The 18,532-nt window shown below is 40.8% G+C and overlaps 1 protein-coding gene across 3 annotated transcripts in view; it reads right to left on the minus strand.

Moving 5' to 3' along the window:
• Window positions 1-5,166: 5,166 nt before the first annotated feature.
• GATA1 (GATA binding protein 1) overlaps window positions 5,167-18,532 on the minus strand; it is a 36,432-nt gene continuing 23,066 nt past the window's right edge. For 2 of the 3 annotated variants that reach the window (XM_081316560.1, XM_081316561.1), the window contains exons 2-6: window positions 16,668-16,868; window positions 15,172-15,564; window positions 13,543-13,688; window positions 7,683-7,808; window positions 5,167-7,295 (exon numbers count right to left, since the gene is read on the minus strand). In XM_081316560.1, coding sequence (XP_081172686.1) covers window positions 6,981-7,295; window positions 7,683-7,808; window positions 13,543-13,688; window positions 15,172-15,564; window positions 16,668-16,830 — 1,143 coding nt within the window. In that variant the 5' untranslated portion in view covers window positions 16,831-16,868 and the 3' untranslated portion in view covers window positions 5,167-6,980. Of the gene's footprint in view, window positions 7,296-7,682; window positions 7,809-13,542; window positions 13,689-15,171; window positions 15,565-16,663; window positions 16,869-18,532 lie in introns of all 3 variants that reach the window. The other variant, XM_081316562.1, reaches the window with a different exon arrangement.

Below are 18,532 nucleotides of genomic sequence, written 5' to 3' on the forward strand. Positions count from 1 at the left end.
GTTGTGACAGCTGATTCTGAGCAGGTCTCACAAGTTTTAAAAATAAGGTAGAGCTGTGAATTGGGCGGTAGGCTAAGAGAACAGGTGAGAAGGCCAAATTGCAGTGAAGAATGACGAAGTCAGTTTATCTTCTCATCTTCCATCAAATTAGAACTGGAGTTTGATATATATCATAGAATCATAAAATTGGAAGATGATGAGCATTGGATAAACACTATGTTATTGAAATAAAAAAGTGTGGGATGTAAATTTTATAGCAATATTTTAATGGAAAAAGTCAAGATGGCAGCTACAATCAAAGCCCTGCCCCAGTTTAATGTACATAGGTTATGTCCTTTTCCACACAGGTCATGCACAAACATTTCTTTTAAAAAAGCAAGGCTTTGATTTTGCAGCTGCTATCTCATCTTTTTTTTTTTACCATACCATCAATTTTCCACTGATGCTGCTGGAGTTAGAAGGAACATTAGATTGCTGCTGTCAGTAGTATAAGATAAAAGCATGATGATAATAATAAATATCTTCTGTTCTGAAGGCTTAAAATATGCCCCCAAAACCTCCTGAAAAGACTTGCTCCCAGCCCCAGACCATCTAGATTACTGACTTCTACACCTGTTTTTTCATCTTCTTTCATTCCTTCTCAGAACTTGACAGGCCATTTAAGATGGATCCAACTACTAGATGCAACAGAACAATTCCTTCCCCTAATATGTATATTTCTATTGATGCAGCATAAAATTTGCAAGCCATAACATACCAGTGACTCTTATCCAGTTGTAATTAGCTATAGTTCCAGAATCCAAGATACAATTATCTTGTATCTATAAATGGCAGTTTTTCCCTTAACTGAAGACCTTTCATGTATATTTTTATTATAATTTTCAGCTAACCTATTATGATTATTTTTTCTACCTTCTAAAACAGTGAATGATGTTGGGGAAAAAAATCCTGAGAATACTGAGGATAGCCAAGAAAATAAACAAATGGGTCACTGAAGAAATTAAGCCAGAATTCTTACTCGAGATACAAATGACCAGGCTCAAATGGTCAAATAATTAGGGACAAATTATTTGGACAAATTATAGAAAGACCTTGTGAAGGGTCAGATGAAAGAATGTGGAGATAGGACCCAGGTGTGATTGTGATGGACATGGAAGTGAGGGAGATAAATTCTGAGGAGAAACATTTATTCTTAAACTTTTCTTTAACAGTTTTTTTCCTTTCTGATCACTGAGGGTTTTGCAGCACAAGCTTGCTAACAATTGAGCAATGTTAGGGGGCTGTGGGGGGGTGGGCTGCAAGGGGGGACCCCACCCTCCCTGCAGGGACAGTGAAGCGAGACAGTTTCACAAGTTTAACCATTTAGCCAGGATGTTGAACTTCATTTACAAGAAATGTTAAAACTACATAGCTGGCACAGGAAACTAGAAGCTTTGCAAGATTCCCGTGACCTAAGGTGGGCCAAAGGTGGTGTGACATTTAGCTATTTTGCATAGCAAGCAAGAAAGGTTTAGGGGGCTGCAATCCAGGTAACCAATCAATATTATATGTTATGCATGTATTATGGGGGGGAGGGAAAAGGGTTGTGTTGGGAGGGCAGAGAGGTGTATGAAAATCACCTTTGATGATAAAAACTGTCATAAATAGGTGCCATTTTCAAAATACCTAAATGTTAATCATGACTGGGGGATGCTGTGATGGCCATAAGTGAGAAGACTGGTAATAGTTATTTTTTCAGCAGCCTCATAACTTTGAATAGTCACTAAGCAGGGCAGTTGTTATTGAGGTCTACCTGTATTTGTCATTCCAATCACTCCCAACTGGATATTAGAGTTGGGCAAGACATACCACCTATATATTAATTACACATTATCTGATTCAAACTGCCTTCTGAGGGCTTATGAAGGCAAAATAAAGCTCAGAATGAATTCTTCCAGTGCTTTGCAAATAGGAGCATTGTTACAATGACAGCCCATAGCTTGCACAGATAATATGGGGAACAAAGGCCAGGTTATTTAACAATGTTACAATAATGTTAACCTGGAGCACTCACTTGAGCAAGAAAGCAAGAGAATGAATAATGGATGGATGGATGGATGGATGGATGGATGGAGTGATAGTTTCTCCAAAGGGAAAAGCAAGAATCAAATAGACATAGTGATTTAGCAGGGGTAGATATTAAAAAAACAGGTAATGTCTCTGATCTGTTAGAATATCTGGAATGTCTTTTACTGTTTGTCATGGTCTTAGGCATAAGCCTTGCTTTAGCTGCTGATAGCACTACCTGAAACATGGCCCTCTGCTAGGATGATGATAACTGCAGCCAATATATCAACAATGCATGTCGTTGCATACAGTACTGTATGAATTTTGCTGATCACTTTGTCAACCAGCTAGTCAGGGGTAGGCAACCTCGGCTCTTTTATGACTCATGGACTTCAACTCCTATGCTGACTCAGGAATTCTGGGAGTTGAAGTCCATGAGTCGTAAAAGAGCCGAGGTTGCCTACCCCTAGTGCTTGAGATGACAGGAAAAAAATATGACAATGATGAATGGGAAAAATGCAAAAAATCTAAGTATTCAGGGCTGCCTTTGGCAGTATATCATTTTCATCATCATTATTATCTTCATTATCATTTTCTAATTATTGCTATTTTTCATAATATTATTATTAATGCTCTTTCTTCTGAAGGAACCCAGAATGGCTATATAAAATGAAAACTAAAAACAATGTTAACTAAAGTATTCTTAAAAGAGTTTCAAAAGCCGACATTAAAACAAAATTCATTTAAGAACCACCAGTACACAGTTCTGATATGGATGCCAAATAAGCAAGGCACAAGAAATGGACCGAATTATGATTAGCATGTGAGATCATGGATTTGTGCTTTCAAATGTTTTGGCTTCTCCAGCTAATCAAATAAATAAATAAATAATCAACTTCCTTTGGTTCTAGATCTGCCTTTGTAAGGCAGTGTAACCCAGCCGTGAACTTTTGCTGGATGGGTGAATGAAGCTTATGTATGGGTGGGAGGGAGGAGAGGAAGAGGAATGCCCGCCCAGCTACATCCTCCTCTGTCTTTTGCAATCCTGGAAGCTGTGTTCCCAGTAGCTCTGCCAGCCCTTTATCCCAAAAGGAGAGGATTGCGTGGGGAACAAGCAATGATCTCATGGTGACTTGATGGGCAAGATAAAATCCCCACAGCCTCCTTTGATGGCTCTATTGAAGCACATGGGAAAAGGAGAAGCAGCGATGTTGAGTGATAAAGACTCTTCACCACCCATGCTTCAAGAGAGTCTAGGGCTGACTTTGGAGGGATTCTCCTAGATTTTAGTTACAAATTAAGGAAATCATCTCACAATTGACACAAGATGAGAATCAGCCGTCAAGTAAAGTTGCTGGATTTCCACCTCCGCAGTCCACTAAAAATGGCGCTTTCTTGAGGAAGTAAAGTAGAAGGAGATGGCCCAACTATTCTTGCAAGCCAACTCTGCCCCAGCTAAGTGACAGCTCCCTAGCTGTTAAAAAAACTAGGCAGGATGGATGATTGTTACCTGGATAGAAGGAATTGCAAGGATATAAGCTAGACTAGGAAATTAGGGGGGGGGAAATCCCTGAAGAAGTCTCTCAAACATCTCAAGTAGCAAATAAAATCAGAAACAATCCAAGGAGCAAGTCTGTCTGAGCACAGATTAATAAGCAATATTAAGAAAAGAGTAACAACAAGGTTATTTTTTAAGCTATTAACTTGGGCATTCTGGCAAGTACTTTTTTTATTTGAGAGAACTTTATGTAGTATAAGCAAATCAAAGCAGTTAGATTCCTGTTATTTTCCCCCCACCTTTTAAGACATATGGAGAGAGGCCTCCCATACAAGCCCTAACCAGGTAGAACCCTGCTTAGCTTTTGCGAATTCACATGAGGTCAGATTCTGCTATAGAGTTGAACTTTTTATTAGTTGTGCCCACAGTGTACCATAGTATAAAAACTAAAGTATCCTTTAAATCAGGCTTGATCCTGGCAACTTCATGCACAAATCCACATACTGAAAAATTCAGTCCCTGAACACCTCCCAGATTTCATTCCTAGTCTCAAGGTCATTTGGTTAAGGAGGAAATTAAATTACTTTTGTGTTGAGAATTTACATTCAGTCCCACAGTGGGTCTGTGAAATACAGGTAGTCCTTAACTTACAACAGTTCATTTAGTGACTGCTTGACCTTACAATGGCATTGGAAAAAGTGACTTATGACCATTTTTCACACGACAATTGTAGCATCTCCATGGTCATGTGATCAAAATTCAGATTCTTGACAACGGATTCATATTTATGATGGTTGCAGTGTCTTGGGTCATATGATTACCTTTTGCGACCTTCTGACAAGCAAAGTCAATGGGGAAACCAGATTCATTTAACAACTATGTTACTAACTTAACACTGTAGTAATTCACTTAACAACTGTGGCAAAAAAGGTCATAAAATGGGACAAAACTCACTTAACTGTCTTGCTTAGCAACAGAAAATGGGGCTCACTTATGGTCGTAAGTCAAAGACTACATGTATAACAGAGGGTGGGGGAAGAAGATGCAGAAGAAATCAGTATTCTGATGCACGTTAGTAACTTCAGTGTGGATCACACTTCCAAGTATGATTGTATTCAATAGCACTGAACTTTGAACTGTGTCTCCCTCTGAATTAAAGGAAAACCTGAGTTCTGGGGGATTCCATGGGGAAGGATACCTGGATTTGATCCTTGCTCCAATAGCTGTATTTGCTGGATTCATTGCTGGGTTTCTTATCTTTTATTTTAGACCTACCATATGCCAACTGAGATCCATCAAGCACAGTCTGGAGAGTATTTCTCTGCGTTTGCTCTCCGTGCTTAGTGCTCAGGAAAGATCATTCACCTTAAGAGCCATAGGCTGAGTGACTAAGCAGCATGGCATGTTTTCCCACCTACCCAAATCAATTTATCTTGCTAATAACACTATCACCTACCACAAATCAGGGTGTGTCAACTAGCATTTCAACCATCTCACATAAAACTTGCCCAAGGAGATTGTCATGTACTCAATTTTCTGCTATGAGAATATCATGGGATAGCAGTCCTTTTGCATCAAAGAGAAGACAGAAAAAGAAAAAAAAAGTACTTCCCATTTCCCTATGAGATTTCATTCAAAACATACATTTAATGGTACAAATCATTTTCAAAGACACTTAAGCAAAAACTGTCATTCTTTGGGGGAACTTGCTTCATGCCGTGCTGAAGTTGCCTCTGCAGAAAATGCATTTCAACCTTGTCCGTCTGTTGTTAATATACTGTAGAAGGGGAAAGTTCATAGAAATATATAAACCTAGCAAATATGTAAGCCCGGCAAAGAGATTGGAGTGAAAAAAGGCAGATCCTGTAAGTATCTCAGCCAGAACATGATATGTCCTCTCTTTTCCTCTACTCATTGCAATGCTTCAGAGGTGAGAGTACAGTAAAAATAACTCATAAAGGGAAGAATATAATGAGATTGGGCAGATATGTTTGTAAATAGGCTGGTATGATAAGAAAAGGATGGTAGAGCAGACAGAAGAAGAAAGAAAAAAGAAAGAAAGAAAGGAAAGAAAGAAAGAGAAAGAAAGAAAGAAAGAAAGAAAGAAAGAAAGAAAGAAAGAAAGAAAGAAAGAGAAATCTATGGAAGAATTTGAGGGGATCACATAGTTGCCAGCTAACTGTTGGGAATTAGGATTCTTACAAATAATCCTGTCTTAGTAAACTTTGGTCTGGTTTATCTAAGTGAGTTTTCTATTCGCAAAAAAAGCACACACTTTCCCCATTGGTAGGAAATGGGCTAGAAAGAGAATAAGAAGTATTATTAAGATTAGTTATGTTTAAACTGTTAAGAAATGTTTCCTTCTTCATAGATTCAAAACATATTATTGAAGGGCCTTTTAAAAAAAGGTCACAAAAAGATCACCAGTCCATTTCTTGGTTCAGAACTATTGCTGGATAAGCAGTTTTAAAGTGGAGCCCTATTTCAAACCAGGAAGGGACAAAACGCACTGCTGATGCACAAAATGCGTATTTGAGAAGGGAGTCCTTGGAACTAAAATTGCGAGGACAACTAGGATTTAACCTTTGGGAGAATGTTCCTTCAAAATGGTCTTCCTACAATGACCAAGATTTGTCACATATGGAAAGTATCACAGAGCTGGTGATGGAGAAATTCTTGGGAGAGATCTATAGCCACGCAGTCAGGGTAAAACATCCACTCACACCCACAGTGCTCTCACAAATGACATGTGTCAAGGAATATTTAGTTGTAACGAGAAGCAGGTACAGATTGTTTCTAGGGTCAGAAATACTCGTCTGGGTTACAATGCATATCTTGCAGCGTGGATAGGATAGGAAATAGTCATGGAGCTAGTTATTTACAGATGGGGGTAGCAAGTTGGATTATTAGAGCATTACGGTATTACCTTACTTCAGTCTGCATTCTAATTGGCATAAACAGTTGATGAGGGGGTATAATAAAATGGCAAAACTTTGAGGACTTTCTGGATGAAGAAACAAACAGATCAACTTTCACACGTAAAGGTATTGATCCTGGGAACCAGAATGTGAGCCTAACCTTTTCCCTCACTGTTTTTTTTTTTTTGTATAGCCAGCAGTTACTTTCTCCCCAGGGGAAGCTTTCCACATTTCATGCTGGCCCTTCAAAAAGATCCCTTCACAGAAAACAGTTTTGCCCCTTTATCACCAGCTCTTCCCTCATTTCTATGAATTACCCACTGTGACTTTCTGTCCGCTCTGATAATCTGGGGGAAAATCTCAGTTCTCACCCACAGGGGCCATTTGCAAGGAGCCCAAAGTGATAATAGAGCTGTGCCAAAAGGCTATCCTTGTTTAGGAGTCTCTTCTCCCTACATAGGTTCCCAAAGTCTCCCTGCATAAAAGTGTGTGTGTGCGTGCACGGGCTACAAGGCTGTTTACCCCAGAGCAGAGACCACCCCTGGGGAGCCATGTGGGGCTGGGGAAGCCTGTGGAGAAAAACTTGCTGGAGATGCTAGAAAATGAGGATTGGCTCCAAAGGGGAGCAGGTGTCCTGGTAGCATCATGGGGTTGAGAGGATAGAGGGCAGCAGCTTCTTCCCCCAAGAAGGAAGAGGGCATCATCTCCAAGGGTGTGTTTGCAGGCATTGTGGCTTCCCCAGAATTCCCTTTGCGCTTTTTGGATTTGGCGGAGGAGACTTTGCGGTTCCGTGTTTGGATCCCGTCTTTGCGCATTGCCAAGGGGCGATTCACCTGCAAGAGAAATGATGAAGGTGAGATTAGGATCTCAGAGGATATTTCTTCTGGGGATACTATTGAGAGGTATTACATCATTGTAATATATTTAAAATAATACAATTACATTATGATAGGATGTTATTCTGTCGGCATAAATTCAAGGGCATGCTTCTTGTCTGCTAAATGGTTCATGGTGTGAGCGAAACAGTGTGGACCTACATGACATATAAGAACAATAAGCACCCAGATCTTTTCCCCGAGCTATTCAAAGATGGCTTATACATATTAAGTGCCACTAAACATGTGGGAACGTCCCCAGTATATTCCTGGAAGCAACCAACTCCCACTCACTCCCTTTTTCATGTACATATACACTCCTCCACTCTTTTCCTAGTGTCTTACATTGTGGAGTTTGTAATAGAGGCCACAGGCATTGCATACAGGTTCTCCATTCATGTTGCGGCGCCAAAGAGTTGTGGTAGTTGTTTGGCAATTACTGCACTGGGTTCCAGCTCGCTTGCTGACAATCTGCATCATGGAACAAGGAAGAGAAATAGGTACATTATTAAGTTTGGAAATGATACCCAGGGCCCATTGGGTTACCTTAGAGCAACATGTCTTAAAGTGTGGCCCCAAGACTCTCTCAGGGGTCCATGAAATCAAAATTATTTGCTAGATATTAAAGATATTTGAAAGAAAATTAAATAATTTTAAATAATGTCACTTCTCTCTTATTATTTTTAATTTTGTTTTAAATATAGGATTTTTCATGAAAATGTATTTATTTATTTATTTATATTTGACACTTCTCAACCACCCATCTCCCTCAGAGAATTTATGTTAACGTCTAATGGGTTTAATTATTATGTTTTAATATTTTGCCTCTGAAATGAGCAATTGTTATAAATATTGAAAGAATCATATGTACATTTTCTTTTTTTTCCTTTTGATGGCTCTCTCTGACTTCAATTTTTTTCACCCTACTCCAAAGTTTAAAACAGTAAAATCTAAAAGCTTGAAATATGTTTGATATCAAAACTATTGCCAGGGGGAATCTAGTCAGTTGCATAGGTACCCAACAAATCAAAACAGCTGAGATGTAATGGGTGGTCAGATCCTCTCCCCTCCCCAATTTTAATTACAGTCTCAGTTGCTGTAATTAATAGTACAGTCTGAATTCTGTTAATAAAGAGATACAGTAAGCTTAAACGGAATTAGCCATAAACAATGGCAATATGTATATTTTCGACTGACCTCGAGCCAGACATCCTAGAATGTGAAGTGAAGTGGGCCTTAGAAAAGCTGAGCAACAACAAAGCTAGTGGAGGTGACAGTATTCCAGCTGAGCTATTCAAAATCTTAAAAGACGATGCAGTAAAAGTGCTACACTCAATTTGCCAGCAAATTTGGAAAACTCAACAGTGGCCACAGGATTGGAAAAGATCAGTTTACATTCCAATTCCAAAGAAAGGCAGTGCCAAAGAATGTTCAAACTATCGCACCATTGCACTCATTTCTCATGCTAGTAAAGTTATGCTTAAAATTCTACAAGCTAGACTCCAGCAGTATGTGGATCGAGAACTACCAGAAGTACAGGCAGGATTTCGAAGAGGCAGAGGAACTAGAGATCAAATTGCTAACATACGCTGGATCATGGAGAAAGCTAGAGAGTTCCAGAAAAACATCTATTTCTGCTTCATTGACTATGCTAAAGCCTTTGATTGTGTGGATCATAACAAACTGTGGCAAGTCCTTAAAGAGATGGGCATACCAGACCATCTTATTTGTCTCTTTTTTTTTTTTTATTATTGAAAAGTTTTAAAATACAGTTTTCCTTTAAAAAACCCCCCCTTCCCCCTCCCTCCTCCCCTCCCTACCTCCCCCCTATCTCCCCCCTCCCCCTCTCCCTCCTCCCTCCCCTGCCTCCCCCCCCTACTTCCCCTCCTCCCCCCCTCCCCCCCCCCGACTTCCCAGAGCAAAATACAAGGTATATATCTAAAAAGCAATCATAAACAATCATATACTAACAATTATAAACTCTAAAATCCATCACTCTCTAGCTTATATAGAGTAAACCAATCCTTAATAATACTAAATATGTATAAAGAACTAAAATAAAAGAAAACTAGCGTCATTCCCATCTATGTTCTTCCACAATTCACTATTTCCTAAACATATTCTCATTTACACATCACAAACACCTATCCCTATTAACCTCTCTAGCCAAAATAGGCTATAATAGATAGTTCTTACACAAATTAACCCACATTAACCCACAAAACTTTCTTCCTCTTCCTCTGTAGTAAATTGTCCATTAATTCCAAATTAAAGATTCTGTTACCATACATATCATCCCAAAACTCTTAAAAACACAACTACCACTTGACTATCAGTATGTTGTGGAAGTTCCATAGATTTCTACTAGACCTATCTTCTTTTCTTTTTTGAGCGTTTTAAGGCAGCACGCGTCACCCTCTGTTCTCTAGCATCATCCAAAAGAGTTGCAGCTTGATCTCCTCCTGTACTATTCTCGTCTATCTGTCCATCTTCATCCTCTTGATGTTCTCCTTCTCCAGATCCCTCTGCAGCTTCCAAAAGTGTTGATGGGGTTGCTTTTAAGACATTGTTGTAAAAATCATGCGCTTGCTTCACAGTACCCAAACAGTACCTTTTGCCTTCATACATGAAGCTCAACCCAGCTGGGATCTCCCATCTGAACCTTATATCCCTTTGCTTGAGCTCTTGCACAAGAAATATAAAGTCCTTCCTTCTCTTTAAAATCTTTGGAGGAATTTCTTTTAGAACCAAAACTTCTTGACCAGCAATCACAACTTTAGTATCATAGGCAGCTTGTATAACTTCATCTCTAATTTCCCTTTTTACAAAATAAACCACCACATCTCTAGGCAACTTTCTCTGTTTAGCAATCCACGAGTTCACACGAAACACTTTGTCCATGCCTTGTTTTATTTCAGATGCTGGATGGTTCAATACCACCTCAAAAGCCTCAGAAACCAGCTGCTTTAAATCTTCCTTAATATTCTCTTTTAGGCCTCTAATTCTAACAGCAAACTGCATCTGATAAAATTGGGCCAAACTCAGTTCGCTATCCATTTTGTCTTTGAAATCTTCAATTTCCAATACTTTTGCTTCTAATATAGCATTCTTTTGAGTCAGTTCTTCCACTTTGTCATCCAGCACCTCCACACATTTAGCTATTTTATGCACTGAGGACAAAATGTCTACCTTGATCTCTCTAAGTTTCTGTTCCATCCTTTCTTCCATTCTCTGCTCCAATTTCTCCAATTTCTCCTCCATCTGTGCAAATTTAACACCCATTGACTCCAAAATTAACTGGGTATGTTTTTCAAGATCCTTCGATGTCACTACATCTGGAGAATGCAACGCCTGCAGTAATGATTGTTGTTGCACCGGAGAATTTCCAGCACTCCGAAAAGTTCTAGGGGGAGGTTTAGACGCCATCTTTTACTTACAATTGTGTCGCACTTTCACTTTAAGTTTTAAGCAAAGTCCATCAAGCTCGAGAGTAAAATAAAATAATCCTTTTCATCTCTTCATCTTTCCCTCTTGTACTGCTCTGCCTGCTCTTTTCCTTTCATAGTCTCTCCTTCAAGCAGGGATGGTCGCAGACGCCTGGCTCTGCTCCATGAAGTCCGGAGCAGAGACGCTAGCCAGCTGGGAGCAGCCCAGGCTGCGGGGGAGTTCGATCCTTCAGCCGCCCAAGCTCCAAGCTCAGGCGGCCCCGGAGAACTCAACCCCTACCTGGGGGCTCACCCCCTCCTCTTCTCCCGAGGAGGGGGCTTCAAATTCGCCCGAACAGCTGATCGGCGCTGTTTCGGGCGAAAAATCACACAGCTGGGCGGCGGGCAGCCCGGGAAGGCTGTCTCCGGCGCCACGGAGCCACCGGAAGTCCCATCTTATTTGTCTCTTGAGAAACCTATATGCAGGCCAAGAAGCAACAGTGAGAACTGGACACGGAACCACTGATTGGTTCAAAATTGGGAAAGGAGTCCGGCAAGGCTGTATACTGTCGGCTTGCCTATTTAACTTATATGCAGAGCACATCATGAGAAAGGCAGGGATAGATGAATCAAAAGTTGGAATTAAGATTGCCGGAAGAAACATCAACAACCTAAGATATGCAGATGATACCACTCTAATGGCAGAAAGTGAAGAGGAACTAAAGAGCCTCTTGTTGCGAGTGAAGAAGGAGAGTGCAAAACTTGGGTTGAAACTTAACATTAAGAAAACCAAGATCATGGCATCTGGCCCTCTCAATTCCTGGCAAATAGATGGGGAAGAAATGGAGGTAGTGACAGATTTTATTTTCCTGGGCTCCATGATCACTGCAGATGGGGACTGTAGCCAAGAAATTAAAAGACGCTTGCTCCTTGGGAGGAAAGCCATGGCAAATCTAGACAGCACACTAAAAAGCAGAGACATCACCCTGTCAACAAAAGTGTGTATAGTCAAGGCTATGGTCTTCCCAGTTGCAATGTATGGCAGTGAAAGCTGGACCATAAGAAAGACTGAGCGCCAAAGAATTGAAGCCTTTGAACTATGGTGCTGGAGAAGACTCCTGCGAGTCCCTTGGACTGCAAGGCGATCAAACCGGTCAGTCCTAGAGGAGATCAACCCTGACTGCTCTTTAGAAGGCCAGATCCTGAAGCTAAAACTCAAATACTTTGGCCACCTAATGAGAAGGAAGGACTCACTGGAGAAGAGCCTAATGCTGGGAAAGATTGAGGGCAATAGAAGAAGGGGACGACAGAGAATGAGGTGGCTGGATGGAGTCACTGAAGCAGTAGGCGTGAGCTTAAATGGACTCCAGAAGATGGTAGAGGACAGGAAGGCCTGGAGGAACATTGTCCATAGGGTCACGATGGGTCGGACACGACTTCGCAACTAACAACAACAACAATATTTTCGAATTGTAAGCCACCCAGAATCCTTGATTGAGATGGGTGACTATAGAACTGAATAAATAAATAAATATCTTTGCACATGTCTGTGAAATCAAGCGACTGGCCACTCTATTGTCTAGCCGCTAGATGACACTGAACTTTATTGTATCTGCTGAGGTCAGAAGTTTCCTGTTCCTGTTCTGTTCCTTTGTAATAGAGATAATAAAGTTCTTGTCTCACTTCCTGATTTATTTGTCCCCAAACTATCCATGACTTGCTGTTAGAAGTCAGGTTTTTAAACCCACAGATTCCTAACGAGATGAGAAAAGTGACAAGGTCCTTTGTGCTAAAAGTCTTAATTTCTAATAATACAGCAGGGCAATAAGAATTGGGTGGGAGGGAAGCTCTCTTAAGCCTAGGTACGATCTCAAGGAGAAGCTAATGGTACAATTAGGTTCGCTCATTTACATATATGTTATTGAGAAGAAAGCCAGCAATGTCTATAATGCCTTTCCCCTTCCAAAGAAAGGCATAAGTCTAACTTTGTGATTGTTCTCAGCAAGGCTGATATAAAGTATATCCCCAAGAATAGTCATTGAGATTTTGTTCAGTTGATTTGAAAAAACAAAACAAAACATGGCAGATCATGGAGACTACAGAACACCCTTTCAACACTGAACTCAGAATATTTAATTTTTTTAAAAAAAAATTAAATACCTACATAGATTTCTACTGGTTGAAGCCAAAGTCCAAGTAGGCCACATGGTGGTTCTTTAATACATACATGAACTTCACAGTAGAATCTGGGAAAGTATATTTCTCAACTAGTACTTGAAAACCCAATTCTGTACTCGTTGTCAAAGATCTTCCAGATCCAATTCATAAGCTGGTTATTATTAACTATAAAGCCTCTGCAATGTGGTATCAGAGGACTTTAGCTATCACCTGTCCACCTTGTAAGAGCATCAAGAGAGGGTTTGCTCAAGGTCCCATCCTGATGAAAGGTGAAAGGGACATGTGACAGACAGTAGCCACACCTTTCCTATGGTTCCCAGCACACGAGCACACCGCCTTGTAAAAGGGGGACGCTTCATTTTGAGACCAGAAGACTCTCCTTTTCAAGCAGACATTTATTCTGAGCTGAGGATGGCTGGGCAACCATTTTTAGCTTGGTCTGAGGGTGCCAGGTTTTGCTGCAACCATCTACTGTATTTAAAAAAGCATCCTTTTTTTAAAAAAAATGACACTGTTTAAATAAGCAGAGAGTTGCAATGTTGAGATGGAATTCTTAAGACGATGTCCAGAATCCACTTGCTGGAGAGTGAATGTTGACTTACCAGGCGTTTCTTGGGTCGAATGAGGGGCCGGTTCTGGCCATTCATCTTGTGGTAGAGCCCACAAGCATTGCAAAGATAGTGGCCAGTGCCATCCCTTCTCCACAGTGGGGTGGCTGTAGCTCCACAGTTCACACACTCACGTGCCTCTGCGGAAAGAGGTGGAAGCAGACATTCAAGGAGAAGTTAACATGATAGTTCAAGTGGGAGGATACGATATGATTTTTCGTTTCTAGGAAAGATTGTCATTCTTGTTGAAACAAGAATATTGTGTTGGAGGACAGTTTGGGAGAGGGCAATAAACTGGTAGGACCAATTTTATAGAATTTTGCTTAAGATTCTGCTTTCGATATACAAGGCTTCAACAACTCAGGACCAGAAAAGCTGTAGAGACCTATTCTATCATGAGAGCTTTCATTCCTGCTGCATTTGACAGACATCAACTTCCATTTAGCTGCAGATGGACCTCCTCTGGAGTGGCATTTGCTCTTAAGATTGTGATATTCATGAAGCACCTCTACTATAGTAGAACAAGAAAGGTCTGGCCTCATGGGATTCCAGGTGGGAGAAATCACATCCAAAAGATTGGAGTGCACAAGGTTATGAAGGTAGCAACTTTCTGCAAATCTGTAGTTAAATAGTTGGATCTTTTCCTAGGATCATGGAGGTAGTCATGGTTTAAGAGCTGTCTCTTTCAAAAACCAAATCAAGACTAAGGCTGGGAAATGTGTATTTTATCTCATTATATAATGTAACAATTAGTGACACTAGGCAATTATATTTGGGTAAAATTTTGTTTTTCCACCATTGGTCTGTTCTTATTAGAGAAGCAAGCATGCAATTCTTTAAAAACACAACAGATGGAAGAGTATTTAAATGCTTGCATTAAATAGCTTGGGGATGTTTCCAGGATAAAGGTCAGCCTGATCTTAGGGTAAATTCATTTCTGCCCCTTAAGATTTGGCTCTGGAGAGCATGCTCTTATTTTTAATTAGAGGCATGAAGTAAAGTAAGTAGGAATTAATTAGTTTGGGCTAACCCTGTCTTCCCTAGCCATGTTTCTTCCACATGACTGCACAGCTGCTACAATAAATTCATTCTATCCTCCCAACAGTCTTAAAAGGTAGACTGGACCCAAGCCATGGGGGAGCACGGATCTGTTTCCCAGATCCAAATCAAACACTGTTATTTGTGATGCTGCTTTTTCAAAAATGGTGGCTCTCCCCTTTGTTGGTCAGATTTGATCAACTCTGCATGCCTCCTTGAGCTGCAGCTTGGACCCGGCTCATCTTGTAGGCCGATGCACCGCAGCTATTTTTCAAGAGCAATTTTAAGATGTTGCAGATAGGTGTTATGTTCATGTCTCAGCCCGCTTCAGATCATCTTTTTCAAATCAAATCCAAATTGCTGCCTAGCCTGATTTGCTAATATTGGAAACTTAGAATATTTTTTTTTAAATTATAATGCATGTCAATAGCAGCAAAAAAAAGCACTCCAGTTTCTTTCTCTTATGTTAATGCTGTGGATACGACACAGATTTTTAGCACAAGGTAAGCCTGAGATTAGGGTTCTCTAGTATCCCAAACCTGCAGTTATTTTATAACATTTAAGATATCCAACAGAAGATCTCACCACTGGGGGAGAGCTGCGTTGTCCCTCGGAGTTTGGGGGAATATCCAGCTGTCAAGGGGCTTCCAGGCATCGGAAAATATCCATACTCCTGTCCCATAGTGTAAGGACTTAGGGCTGGGCCAGTTGGGGTCCCCAGGGGCAGCAGTTCAGCATGAGTGGGGCTGATCCGTTCTGTCTTCAACATCTCCAGATATCTGGGACTGCTCTTGCCATCGGGGGAAAGGTCTCTGGGAGAGGCCGGCGCATGCAGAGTCTGGTAGGAGGACGTGGCAGAGGTATAGACAGGAAGTCCAGTATGGGTTTTCCCAGAGGCATTGGAGACCCAAGCTGCTGTGCTGTAGGGATGGCTGTCCCCCCATTGCAAACCATTGAGAAGAGGGTATAATTGTCGCACTGTTGTAGAGATGTGGTAGTGATGATGACGACGATGGTGGTGGTGGTGGTATGGAAGAAATAACCAACACTAAAGTGAGCATGATTCATGTGCATGCATGCAGACTACGGAAAAGTGCACTACTTAATGAAAGATATCTAGTAAATAAGTTGCTACACATAGTTTCACCTTATAAGCAACAAACGCGCCAGCTTTTGATTGCATCTGAAGAAAAGCTTGATAGATTTCAGTACAGGAAATGAAAGGAAAACATGGTTTACACACACACACACACACACACACACGTATGCATGTACATATGTGTGTGTGCATTTCTATGGTATTTTATTGAGTCTAAAATTCTTTATACTAGAATTCCAGGTTCTTAGATTCAGCATGATGAAGTTTTAACAGTAAAGTTTGGAAAAATCTGTAACAGGAAAACACAACAATAGCAGGTAGGATTTATACATAAAGCTAAACCACAATCTTTTTTAATGTGGCTTGTTGAATAAATTGGATTTTCTGGCTATACACTGCATACTTAGCCATAAACTCTGGTTTATAAGCCACAATGGCTGTGTTTATACAGCTTACTAAACTGAACACAGCGTGTGAACTTAGGTAATATTAACCAAGCAGCCAGAATTTCTTAACAGGGTTGACACTATGTAGAAGAGCAAAAACGTTATGATAAAAAGGGAAGCTGATACACAGAGAATTAAATCTAAGCCAAGGCTTACCAGTGCTTGACTCTGAATTCATTTTTAATGCTGCGGCTCACATCTATCTTGTAGCATAGAAAGCCATAGGGGGGAAAAAACCCATTGAGAATTTAGTGAGCAATTTTGCCAACACAACTGATTTGCACAGCCACCTGTGATTAAAATGAAGAGTATTTTCTAATATGATATCCTCCAGTGTGTTAGGCTACAAGGATCACCATCACTGTCTTTAGTGTAAATCTCTGTATGACTTTAAATTGGGAAAAAGCTGCAGACAAAATTGTGGTTTTCAAGCCTGTCTTTAAAAACTGAGATCAATTTACAAAAATTACAGCATCAATGGCCTCAATGGAGCAAAGCCTAACCTAACCTCTTCCAATTGCTACATTCTTACCTACCTGGAGAGTGTCTGTAGGATTCAGGCATACGAGAAAAATATGTGGGCACAGAGTTGGAATCAACTTCCTCAGGACTCGTAAAGAAAAGGTCTGAATTGTCATTTCCTTGCAAATGAGAAGACTCTATGTATTGTGGGGCAGAATCCTGATTGGAGTAATCCATTGTCTTGTCTTAGAACTTTTTTCCACAAACGATAAAGCCTACGTTAAAAAAAAAAGGCTGTCAAACAAAACAGAAAATACTAGGTAAAACAATACTATTGTTGCAATCGAGTATTATTTCAGAGTCTAGTACTTAGAGCAGTGTTACTCAACCTTGGCAACTTTAACTCGTGTGGATTTCAATTCCCAGAATTCCCCAGCCATCCATGCTGGCTGGGGAATTTTGAAAGCTGAAGTCCACACTTCTTAAAGTGCCAAGGCTGAGAAACACTTGCTTAGAGGGATGATAGAGGGAACTGGAACTCTGGGATCTATATCTTCACTTATGAAACATGGAATTTTCAAGGATTTTAATTTTAAATTGCCCTATCAAACTTGCAAAGCATAAAGTACGTAAAGATTAATTTTTCCCGAAACATCCTCATTTCCATGGGTAATGTGGAATTTTCAAGCTAAAGGGTTTTCAACATGTCTCCCCAGATGGCACAATTTACAGGCTATAATGTATGCATCGCAGAGGATACCACTCTAATGGCAGAAAGTGAAGAAGAACTAAAGAGCCTCTTGTTGCGGGTGAAGAAGGAGCGTGCAAAAGTTGGGTTGAAACTTAACATTAAGAAAACCAAGATCATGGCATCCGGCCCTCTCAATTCCTGGCAAATAGATGGGGAAGAAATGGAGGTAGTGACAGATTTTATTTTCCTGGGCTCCAAGATCACTGCAGATGGGGACTGTAGCCAAGAAATTAAAAGACGCTTGCTCCTGGGGAGGAAGGCCATGGCAAATCTAGACAGCACACTAAAAAGCAGAGACATCACCCTGTCAACAAAAGTGCGTATAGTCAAGGCTATGGTCTTCCCAGTTGCAAGGTATGGCAGTGAAAGCTGGACCATAAAAAAGGCTGAGTGCCAAAGAATTGAGGCCTTTGAACTATGGTGCTGGAGAAGACTCCTGCGAGTCCCTTGGACTGCAAGGCGATCAAACCGGTCAGTCCTAGAGGAGATCAACCCTGACTGCTCTTTAGAAGGCCAGATCCTAAAGCTAAAACTCAAATACTTTGGCCACCTAATGAGAAGGAAGGACTCACCGGAGAAGAGCCTAATGCTGGGAAAGATTGAGGGCAAGAGAAGAAGGGGACGACAGAGAATGAGGTGGGTGGATGGAGTCACTGAAGCAGTAGGCGTGAGCCTAAATGGATTCTAGAAGATGGTAGAGGACAGGAAGGCCTGGAGGAACATTGTCCATAGAGTCGTGATGGGTCGGACATGACTTCGCAACTAACAACAACAACAACAACAATGTATGAATCAGCAGGCACTTGGGGCATTCTGTCAGTCTAATCACAGATTCATTGTTGGAACATCCCACTGCAGAAAATGTACTAATGTAATATCTATTGGCAACCCAGTCTCTCTCTCTCTCTCTCTCCCTCTCTCTCTCTCTCTCCCTCTCTCTCTCTCTCTCTCTCTCTCTCTCTCTCTCTCTCTCTCTCCCCCCTCTCTCTCCTCTCTCTCTCTCTCTCTCTCTCTCCTCTGTGAGGAAGGAAAGTGTACTATCACCTACAACTTCTTTTCACACTTCTCTCATACTCTAATTCCTCACCATCCTTGTCATCCTTCTCTGTCCTGTAGGCATATTCCAGCTTATTGTTATTGTTCCTGAACTGTATTTTAAATTTCCCATGATAGAGTCTGCTTATATTT

This window comes from Vipera berus (genome assembly GCF_964194415.1).
Source record: "Vipera berus genome assembly, chromosome: 2".
NCBI lineage: Eukaryota > Metazoa > Chordata > Lepidosauria > Squamata > Viperidae > Vipera > Vipera berus.